Below are 11,466 nucleotides of genomic sequence, written 5' to 3'. Positions count from 1 at the left end.
AATGAAACCTGTTGTTTCTTCTCCCTTCTGTGTTAAGCTTTCCATGAAGTCTTTAACCAAAACGACTCATGCCTAAACCAGATGTGTACCTCATTGTTGGAACTCCCTCCACAACCTACCACCAGTTCTCTCCAGAGATCACCTGACGCAGGGAAAGGTGTAATTCATCACAACTCAGCTTGACTTTATGTGCAAAGCAGCCAAAAGTGTGTGCTGGGTGGGATTTTTCACCATCAGCACTCTGGATGAGCCAAGAAGTGTTTCCAAAGGCTGGCACACTTCATGCGTGGGGCAGGCAGCAGCACTGATTAAAGCTTGGTCCCTCTGCTCCCAGCTCTGCCGCTGACATTACAGAAACGGGGGCAAGGCCCTTCCCCCGGGTGTCCAAGCCAAACTAGTGCTTGTAAGTTCCTTGTGACTGGCTTATACAGAAAATAATACTCTGCATCCCTGACTACTGCTGAATCAAACAAATGAAGTGAATCAGCGTTAAGTTCTTCAGAACTGGCCCGAACCGTTCAGTATAAGCTGTTACTCTACTAGGTCTGTTCTCAGATATACGAGTGCTGGGAAAAGGAATTTGAACAGAGTAATGATGTCATGCACAAACTTTTGGAGGACTCTGTGTTCTCAGAAACGTAAATAACACCATGAAACACCACATGGGATATGTAAGCTGCTTTAATAATAATAAATTTATTAAGTGGCAAGAAGCCACTCTGCTTTGTAAACCGATTTTAGTCAATCACAGTCCCTCTATTTTTTTTCCTCATTTAACATGAATACATTCTGTATGTGAAAGATTTACGTAGAGATATGTTCTGGACCACTCTTGCTGATTTTACTGGTCAGAAAAACATTAAACATGCGGAAACAGCACCTTATTAAAACTATAGGCCTTTTCTCATTACATCTCCTTTGCCGCTAAGCTAAATTGTCACTGAATAAGCCAAGTCTACAGACCTTTTTTTTTCCTTGTCCTCTGTTCTGAGATGTAGTGGGGCCTGCAGAAATGTCTGATAAAACCTCACATATAATAAGTAATTCAAAACGCTTTGTAAGCAATAGCTGCAGTTGCTTCTTCAGACTAGAGAGAGCTTCTCATGCATTAATGCACTTAGTTAGGTTTTGTGAGGAGCTCAGAGGAGGATGCACCCTCTTCCTGATACAGTTAGTTGAGCCTGGACTCTGCTGATATTGTTCAGAACTGTGTGCACCAATAATTTAAAAAAAACAAGAAATCAGGCTTTTTTAATCAGAAACAAGTAATAAATCTTATAACGATAGTAAAAAAAATGGCAATTTCTGATGTGTGACATTTTCATTGCTTGAGAATGAATCAGTGCAAAGTGAGGTAACCCATGCACCCCATCACGTAGGGCTGGGGCGCATTAGACCAGGCGCCGCCTTTTGGAATCCCTCTCCATATCTTCAGCGGGAGAGTCTCCATTGCACCCTAGAGGGGACACCAAGTTTAGCAAAGGGTCTTCAGATGCCCCTCCAAATAGGGACAGCAACAAAGCCACACCATAGCCAGTAGCTCGTTCACCCTAGGGGGGGAAAAAAAAAAAAAAAAGAAAAAACCACAACAAAACACCCCCACACAACAGTTCACACTTCAGGTTGTATACTCTGAATCTAATTCTCATTCACCTACTCACTCAACAGGAGCAGTGATTGCTCATAACCACAGCAAATACTTGGGGTCCTTGGCATGCCTGCTCAGCTTGTGCGTCTGCATCCTTACGGCTAGGGGAATCTGTCCCAGTTGGGTTAGAGCAACACAGCAGTTGATTCACATGAGACCAGAGCTCACACTGACTCGAGGGTAGATTTATATTAGCATTGTTCAGGGCAGGAAACGTTCCATCCAGCATGAGCATGGAGTTGAGTACAAGCTGAGTAAATTGTGTTTTAAAAAAAGAAAAAAAAAGAGAGGGGGGAGAAAATTGGCTTATTTTTTTAGGAAAAAAAGAATATACACAAGTTCCATCAAAGGGAAAAGGAGAAACCCCCAAGAGGAAACAAATGTCTTCTCTGCTGCAGGTCAGCAGGCATGAATGATCAGCTCTGGTCAACCATCTTAAAACAATATGGATGAAAATCTAGGATTGAAAATGACTAGGATTATTGCCATGAACAAAAAGCAGGCAAGTTGTCGAGTTTTACAATGATAAAGATGTTGCTGATTAAAGTGACCGTTAGAATATTTTAAGACCAAAATGAAGAATATGAACAGAGGAAGCTACCAAAACAAAGACATTCCCAACACAGCTGAAGAGTCAATACTTTTCAAAAGAGCTCTTCTTCACCTACTTCTCTTTGAATTTGATGGCATGGAATTCAGAGTATCTGCAGGCACACACAAGTTTTCTTTACCCAGCTTGCTCGCCCAGGCAAACGTCAGAAGTCCTATGAACATACTCACTGCATGAACGGGTGCAGCAATGTCTATATGGACCCAGACTCCAGGCCAGTCGAAGCCAATGTGAGAAGCAATGAAGAGCCCAGCACAGGAGCTTGGAGTATTGTCTCGGTCCTGCAGAAAAAATAAAAATACAGTTGGTCTTGCAAGAAAAGAAAATGTCAATATTTTATTCTTGCCTACAGAAAAGACAGTTGTGCAAATCTAGGTCAGAGCTTAATGAATGCCCCTAAAACACAAACCTGCAAACCAACTATACTGCAAATCCTTTGACTTAATCTCTGGTAGCAGTCTGGCCCTGCTCAATTCCTCTTCTGCCCAAGCTCTTTTCTGTGATGTTTATGGAACTTAGTGGACATTGTAACTCTCAAACACAGCAAAAGCAGCTGCAGTAATCCCCAAGGCCTCTGTCCTCAATCTCCTGGTTTCTGCATTCCCAGTTACTGTCTCTGTTGGTTATATGTGATCTAAGGAATACTCGTCTTTACTTCTTAAACCGTCTCCATCCAGGAATTTAGCATTCATTTTAGGGCCGTGCTTATAAGGCACACAGCCCAAAAATATCTTTGCAGCAGGCTACCCTGTTTAAAATTGTCATTAAATATCAGTGTAGTGACATACAGCCTGCAAAATCCCCAGTAAAAAGACCTTGAAGACCATAATTATATGCCATTTCTAAAAGATTACAACCTTCATGAAGAGCTTTCAGCCAGCTATCAACAGGCCAGAATAGTACCTAGAAAACACACATTTTTATGTAATAAATGAAATAAAAAAAAAAAAAAATCTTACTGCTACAGAGTTCTTCATATCAGCTACAGCAGAGGTAAATTCACTGAAATGGAGCTCAGGGCAGTACACAAGAGGATGGACCAAGTCTCCACAGTTCCTGCCAGCTTTAACACAAGCCTTTTCCCACTCTTCGTTATTGGTAAGGACAGCAGCATGATACTTTCCTGTGGCAATTCCCTAGTGAGATATAAGACAAAAACCAGGAAGGATTCATCTTAGCTGTGCTGTGTAGGGTAATTCTGTACCACTCCCTCTCAGCATAAACAGCTGCTTTCCATCTAGCAAAACCACCAAGAAAAAAAAAAAGTCTCAAAACCACTCCACAAGAAGGTAATGTTACAAAACTAGTCAAAGACATTTTAGCCACTGCTGAATCTTTTAAAATTTCTGAAAATCCATCCTGCAGTGGAATAGTCTGCATTTGTCTGGCTAATTCAAACCACTGTCCCACAAAAATATTTCATTATAGTTACCGAGCAAGCAAACTATATCACTTTGCAATCATTTATCCTTAGAAATAAAACTAAATCAGCAATGAATTATAAATAAAACATCTAACACACAGAGAGGATACCCCAGCAATGTGTGTCAATCACACAAACAGTCTGAATGTAACATCCTCATTCATTGGAAAGGTTGCTTCCTTCCAAATATACAAAACCCAGAAGCCACCATCACATCAGTTTTCCAGTAGGACAATGATGGGAAACTTTCAAAGGACTGATGTTTACACCAACGTATGCAATGTTCATGCTTCTAAAATTTGCCACCATTTCTCTTCCTGGTATGAAGACCAATTCATTTTCTAGAAAATTAAACCACAAGAGTCACTGCTTTATCAATATAACTTTCCATAAAACAGGAATATATTTCAAAAAACCAATAGCATTAAATTTGTACCCTTGTGTCATTCTGTGTATGACGTACAATGTAAGCCATTTTACAGACAAGAAAATTTCTAATCACTATCATCAAATCAGTTTTGATAATTATAAAGCTACTGAATTGCAAACATTGAATACCGGACCACTTACATAAGCTGCTAGTATCATCGGAATCCCACTTTTTCTTTAAGTATGCAAAAGCATAAAAGTTGCAAAAAGAACAAAAAAAATCCTGCTTGAGTAATGCTGTTTTAAATGTAACGCACTCACGGCATACGTCATGTGCACAGAGAATTACAGTTTACTGGGGTTGCTGTTGGCATATTTCTCTTGCACAAGTTTTGGAAGCCACCATCAGTCACAATAGTTCATAGTGTCTACCTTCCACCAAAGACTAGCAGGGCAGAGGCAAAGAAGTCTATGATGTGCAGACAGTAAAAGGATGCACCCCCTGCCCGCGAGCAGCTCTGTATCAGTACCTGAGCTCCAGTGAGAGTGGCCATATCAAGAATGATATCAGCTCCAAGATCTTTGCATGCGTAAGCTACTCCATCAGCCAGTATCAGTCTACCTTCTGCATCAGTGTTATTGATCTCCACAGTTCTAGGAAGAAGAGAGGGCATTTAACACAACAGTGCTTCAGGCTGGAAGTTAAGACTCCATCTGTCTGGACTACAATATCGGATGAGAAAGCAGACTCAAACCTAATCCGCTGTCTTACTTGACTCTGCGAGTCTGTATGGCTGTTTATTCCCCAGCTGCAAGCATCTGGACAGCACACACGTGGAAAAGGGTTCCAATACTACTGTCCTCATGGCTGGGTCTACTTGTTGGGCCTGTACAATGCTAGCATGTCAAGCTGGGATTTTACAAATTACTGCATACAAAGAGGTATCATATTCTGCTTAAAACAAGAAGAGATTCTTATACAACGGTAGCCTGCCTCTGCAACTGAGACAATATAGACTATGGGGGACACAGAAAACTGGTTGTACTGGAAAAAACCCTTAAAACTGAGCACTTTAAGGAAACTTCAGCTCATGCTATACAATATGTATTTTGATGTGTATTTACATACCCAACAGGGAAGTCTAAGCACACATAAAATTCATTACTATGGCTGTCTGAAATACTGTTATCAATATTTCAGGAACCTGATGAGGAACAGGGTCACAGTCTGCATAACATTCGGGGAAACAGAATCAAAGATGATGTTTCCTGTCAATGTTTCTGTGAAAAGGATAGATACAATCTTACTTTCCCGAGTAAAGAACATGAATGTCATCAGGTCTTGTTGCACGTGGCCCGACTGCATTCTCGGCCAAACAAAAAACAGCATGAAGATTGTCTTTAAAACCCTGTAACAACAATAGGAGAGAAATGGCTTTTGCTTCACATCAAACTAATGTATTGGGACTGAAATCAATGAGGGATTATGACTTCTTGACAGCAATGCCACTAATTACATGGGAAATCTGTGAGGAATGTCTTCTATCTTGAAGCTGAGGCCAAGAGCTATAGAAAGTAGGTGAAGAGGTAACATCTAGTGGTGGTTTTAGAGTTCTCACTGGAGAGTGTATAAAAGCCTATATACATGTGACAAACAGGGAAGGGATCTAGAAAGCCCTTGTCAATTAAGCAGTGATCAGTACAGTCCACTCTCAGTGGCAAGTTATCCGAATTAAAACATCTTTTATATGAAGTATGCAGATGCAGCTGGAGGGGATTATGTTTAGTCAAACTCTTCCCCCCCCCGCCCCCGCCGCCCCTTAGTCTCCTCTCTTCTGGCATATCCCATTCTGGTTTACTTCGGTTTAAAATCAAGTGCTTATATGGTTGTGGATGATATTTTAAAATGTATGATGATTTTGTTATCTATACAGCAGCTGCATTGTGTGGAGGGATCCTAGGAACAGAAAAGGAGACAGCAGCATTTAACAAGTAAAGACATAGCTCCTCCTCAACTGGCATAGCTAGCCTTAAAAACATCAAATTCCTAGGGAATCCAGGGTCAGTTTTACTGTTAACCTCTTGATAAAAGTCCGTAGCTGAAGAAATCTGGACTTGCTGAATCAGCACATGTTCTGAAGTCTAAAGGGTAAATGCATCAATCAAAATCTTTCAAAATAACAGGCTGCATGTAGAAGCTATAAAGTAACTTTGCAGTTTCTAGTCCAGCCAGCGAGCAAAAGGCATTGTTGAGATAACCTTCCATCTATGACCCTTTGCTCTTCCAAACCTGGCTGTGTAGACAAGCCCCCACTCTATTCACAATCTCACACTGGACTGCATCAAATTTTGCTCCTCCCAGTGGGAGATGTGGTTAATCTACTGTCAAAAAGTAAAAACCCGCTTCCAGTATCAATTGCCTTTTCCTGAATCTCATTCTGCCTGTAGCTCTTTAAAAGCAGGATTCACTATGTTAACATGCAGGATCTAGAGGGACTTCAAAAATTGAAGTGAATGTTTTTCTCTTCTTCCTTGTGTTGGAAAACTCACAATGGATGAAATGCATCTATCTAGGAAAAATCACTTGCTTAATTTTGCTATCCAAAGGCTTTTAAAATCACATTGTAAAATTGCTGAACAGCACGTAGGCAGATATTTTCTGAAGATGGGTAACAACCTCTGCCCCTCTTCCCACAGAGCCTTCTATCCAACACACGTTTCCAACTTCAGTCTGTGTGACAAAGCATAGCTAATTCAAACCGCTTTCAGCTTTTTATTATTCTTAAGAGCATTAAAAAAAAAAAAAAAGAAGTCTTGAAACAGTAATGGCAAATTCTTTCTGCTGCCTATCTGAATACATTTTCTGGAGGGGTATCATTAACAGGTCTTCTTACATGAGGTTGTAAAATTAAGCACTGAGATCATTCTTTTGTTTTTACATATAAGGCACAGATTTCTCAGGAGGTACAACAGCTTCCTCAGGCTCAGTTTGTCCAAACATATTACTGCCAGTTCGTTCATTGTTACAGTAATTGCGCAGGAAATGACAGGTCATTTACATTGACACCTACCACGATTGTGAATGCAACTTCTCTCCATGCAGATAACTACACACAAAACTACTTCAGAAACAAGGACTGAATCACTGAAAGAAGGTACCACATCCATGGCTTTTCCGGACTCTCCCACAGCACTGTATAAGCTACAGCTCTTGTCCCTTGCAAACGTGTGATCTAACTTTCTGAAGGACTTAGCCATTTTGCCTAAGATGCAGCACACAAATCTGTTTTCAATTTTAGGTCTCTGCAGATAAGAAGCTTACAATCTTTCCACATCAAACATGCTGCTAGGGCCAAGGCACAGAGCTGAACTGTTGAGAAATGGGAATTTGGCACTGATCATACCCTGGACAAAGCTGCTGTCAGAGCTGTGCATTAATTTGCAGCAGTAAATGTTCTTTGAACTTTGGATAATCCTTGGAGGCAATAGCTGCTCTGTCAGCAAGACTCAGTCACTGGATTTGTGGAGAGGGCAGAGTTTTATTGTCAGCGGCCACTTCTCTTCCCCAGTTTATATTGTTAAAGCGCAATATACATTTTTTTAATTCTTATTTCAATACCTGGCTTCCTCTCAGCTCCCCTACCACCTTCTGACCACAGGAGCAAACCAACAAGCAGCTCTTGATGAGACTAGAGCTGCCACTTCCCCAGTAGGTTAATATTAGAACTGGCACTGGATTTGGAATATGGACAGACTTCACATCCCAGAGTCACTCATCCCCTTCTTTGCTCAGGGGATGACAGCTGCCCTAAATCCCACAGCTTAAACAAAATCAGCACTGGATAACTCGGGTATAAATCTGATTCAAGGAACTAGAAACCACTCCACAGAAAAACCCTGAAATTAAAGAAAGACTCTTAAAAAAAAAAAATTAGCACTAAAAGAATTTCTCACAATTCTCAAGATCCTGGTAAAGATTTGAAATATTCTCTTGAAACAGCAGAAAGAGCATAGTGGCTCAAGATCACTAGTAGTCAAATCGTCAAGGTTAGACTGGCCCCCATATCTGGGACTATATCCAAAAGCCAAACTGCTTCTTGGCAATGCTGGGATACATGATACCAATTAACACATTTTACTTACTTGCTTTACAGTGGCTTTGAAGGCACCCAAAATAGCAGCTGCTCCACCACAGTCTCGTTTCATTCCAGGCATAGTAGTCTGTTTAAACACAACCATAGATTTTTTTTTTTTTTTTAAGTTTAAAAGGGATTTTCACATAATGCCTGCTAAAACTAGTATTTCTGATGCTCCTGTAACTCTAGTCTTGACAGTGCTTAGCTGTAACAGAAACATAGAGCACATGCACCTGCTTATTGGTGGATCTTGCCTTAGAACTGGAAAATACTAAAACTCTACTGCTAAGTTGTTAGAAAAGAAAAAAGAAAAAATGTTCTTTGCAAGATTTGCACTGAGGTCAACTCAAACGAGTTTAGGGTATGTCTCCAAAATCAGAAATTAAACATCTTTGTTTCTTGCTTTCTCCTAGCAGTGGGCAATACTTAAAGGGCAAAATATCAGGTGCTATTTAACTGCTCTGTAAAATGTTCCTTGAATCCTACTTGGTCTTCTCCCCTGGTAGGTTGTGTCCATATGGATGACAGTAGATGACAGCAGATCAAGTGTTTTTTTTGCTTTCCTACAGACATTAACTGAATTATTTTCCATCCGAAAGCAACACTGTAAGCCAAGGCAGCAGCAGAACAAGTGTTTATGTACCTTCCCCTTAATGCTGAGTCCTCCAGTGTCATACACAATACCTTTGCCCACCCATGCAATGGTCTGTGTAGCACCATCCGGAGTGTGACTGAGAACTGCTAGGGCTGGAGGATGCAGAGCTGCCTTGCCAACTCCGTAGATACCTGAAAAACAGAGAATTAAACCACTTGTGAGGAAGAAAGACTGTGGGGAGCAATGTGTGGCTATTTTCTGTAAAACATCTTGGAACATTATGGGCAATGAACTGTTTCAAAAAATGTGCAAATAAAACATTACAATGGAGATGGCAAAACATTCCAATTAACTGCTAGGCAAAAAGCTGAATTTTCAACAAGATGTACCTCCAAAGCCTCTCTCTTTCAACTCTTCATCTCGAATAACGGTAGGAGTAATCCCAAGATCCTTGCCAACTTTTTTGATTTCCTTAATCATTAAAAGAAAAAGGACATTGTCAGTCAGTCATCAGAAGAACACATTTGTGTCTTTCCATACATATGGGTACCCACATAATGGTTTTGTGTGTTTTTTGCATGCATACACACAAACATTCACAATTTTGGCTGTGGTGCTTGTTTTCCAATGGCCTAATTCCACTGAGACACCCTTGACTTACTACGGCATGAAATACAAATTCGACCCTTAAGCTCCGCCAATAAAAGAAATCTTCAGAGGTAAAGGCCAGCTATTCGCTCTATTGGATGATGGTGCAATAGGACAGGAATATTTTCATTCTCAACAGCTTTCCAGATCTTTATGGTAAAACTAATTTGGAAACATGTCAACTTCTGTCCCATAATTTCAGAAACTCTGATCACCATAAGGCTTAAGACAACTCTAGCACTGGCAGAGAAGCCAGTGTCATGACCGAATCAAGAACTCGCATCTTCTGACTCCCAGTGCCTTATGCCAAGCTGTACACTCTGCCTCCTTATAACTTAACAAAGTTCTATGAAATATTAAAGGCCAAAGAAATAGCCTCAGTATCCTTGGACAGGTTCTTTGATGTGCTTCCCACTGCTGACATACAGGTTTCGCTAAGAGATAGCAACACTAGCTCTTGATTACTGGAGTCTAGACTTACAATTAGTAACTCTTACTCATCAGGTGCATTACCTACCTCCAGGAAGTTATCTGTGTTCATCTCATTGCACGGGGTGTCCACAATTCGTGCAGCCAGTCTGACTCCTTCTGTAGCGCTTGCCAAACACTATGAAAAGAAGTGAGGACACCTGAGTACTGGCCTTGGTTTGGCTGGGTTTCTGCATAGCTTTGTGTTTAGCCCTGTGCAGCCTACACCAGATGTGCGGTTCCTCTGGAGCACATTAATGCTTAACTGCAACCAATCACAGGCAGTTGTACAGTATTAAATAATATCAACCAAGCTAACCATTATTTTTGTATGTGTTAAGCTTAAGTTATTTTTCCCTGTGCTCTAATTTCTAAGCAACTGTATTCTTTCCCACAGTGAATTGATATTGCAAAATTAGTAGCCTTCTCTACTATCAAAGTGAGACCAAGAAGGCAATGTGAGGTGGAGGAAAGATAGATAAGAGGAAGCCAATTCGGGAAGTCACAATGAGCTTGTAGGCTCCTTGGGCTGGAGACCTGCAGAGATTACATAATCTACAACATAGGAAACCGCAAAGTTTCTATGTGGCAGGCAGAGTGGCTGAATGTTATAAAGATTACTGCCATAAGACATTCTATATGGCAGGCCGATGGGGAACATTTCATATTGTGTAAAACATGCAGGCATGTTTCCTCATTCCTGTGGCAAGATGGACTGACCCTCACCTGGACTGGGTAAAAACTAATCTAAGCAAGAGTGGTCAAAATCAAAATGGACAACAGTGAGCATGCCAAGGCTACTTCCTCAAAGAAGGATCCTCCTAGCAAAAAGGACAATGAGGGCACAGACAGTAAGCTTCAACTTCTAACTCCTGTGAATCAACAACTTGAAACAAAAAGACTAGGTGGGAAGAAACTTTGTTCATGCTTTCCAGCAGCCACACTACACTGACGACCACACACAGCAGACGGGTGAGTCAAGATGGGCTTCAAAGGAATCTGATGTGTTGGATAGTCATTCGTGCTGAGGTATCTGAAGTTTGGCTTGGCCAGACTGGCCTAAGGACTCTATACATTCTGTATCCCAGCAGACTCATAAACCTTGGCTTGCTTTGGAACGGTGCCCGATTCCCCACAATTACTTTTGATTGCTTTACTTCCCCTAAGGGGATAAGGACCTCCTCAGGAGCCAAGCTAGGTTTGGAGCGATTCACCACTAGGGCCATGCAGGTAAATGGAGGTGCTCTAACCCAAAGGTCAACTCCGAGGGAATCAATATGACTTAACAAAAATAAGCTGTGCCTGCGTTTGGCTTCCAGAGTACTCAAGAGGCCCTCAATAAAGGCAGCCTTTAATAAGTGCCTTGTAAGAGTGTGACAATCCCTGCTAGTCCTCACCATAAAATATCCTGGACAACGCAGTAAGTGCAAAGTACAGCAACATGCCAAGGGAGAGGTTTAGCTAAAAAAAATCCTACCACATGCCTCTTCCATGCTCTACATTAGCTGTCTGGTGCTGGCTGAATTTAAGGGGTGAAAACTTAGCTTGGAGGAAGTCAGTAACAGTTTT

The 11,466-nt window shown here is 41.1% G+C and overlaps 1 protein-coding gene across 1 annotated transcript in view; it reads right to left on the bottom strand.

The window, feature by feature from the left end:
• Window positions 1-768: 768 nt before the first annotated feature.
• The window catches only part of NPEPL1 (aminopeptidase-like 1), a gene marked incomplete at its 5' end in the record, with an annotated part of 13,417 nt that continues 2,719 nt past the window's right edge, over window positions 769-11,466 (bottom strand). Inside the window, 9 exons of the mRNA XM_010294191.1 lie at window positions 769-1,550; window positions 2,429-2,539; window positions 3,218-3,394; window positions 4,581-4,704; window positions 5,359-5,459; window positions 8,194-8,271; window positions 8,830-8,972; window positions 9,171-9,252; window positions 9,947-10,036. Of these exons, the coding sequence (XP_010292493.1) occupies window positions 1,392-1,550; window positions 2,429-2,539; window positions 3,218-3,394; window positions 4,581-4,704; window positions 5,359-5,459; window positions 8,194-8,271; window positions 8,830-8,972; window positions 9,171-9,252; window positions 9,947-10,036 (1,065 nt within the window). The remainder of the gene's footprint in view (window positions 1,551-2,428; window positions 2,540-3,217; window positions 3,395-4,580; window positions 4,705-5,358; window positions 5,460-8,193; window positions 8,272-8,829; window positions 8,973-9,170; window positions 9,253-9,946; window positions 10,037-11,466) is intronic.

Source organism: Phaethon lepturus, unplaced genomic scaffold, assembly GCF_000687285.1.
Source record: "Phaethon lepturus isolate BGI_N335 unplaced genomic scaffold, ASM68728v1 scaffold46889, whole genome shotgun sequence".
In the NCBI taxonomy this organism is placed as follows: Eukaryota; Metazoa; Chordata; class Aves; order Phaethontiformes; family Phaethontidae; genus Phaethon; species Phaethon lepturus.
The sequence above is the reverse complement of the archived record's forward strand: the minus strand, read 5'-3'. Positions and strand labels throughout refer to the sequence as shown.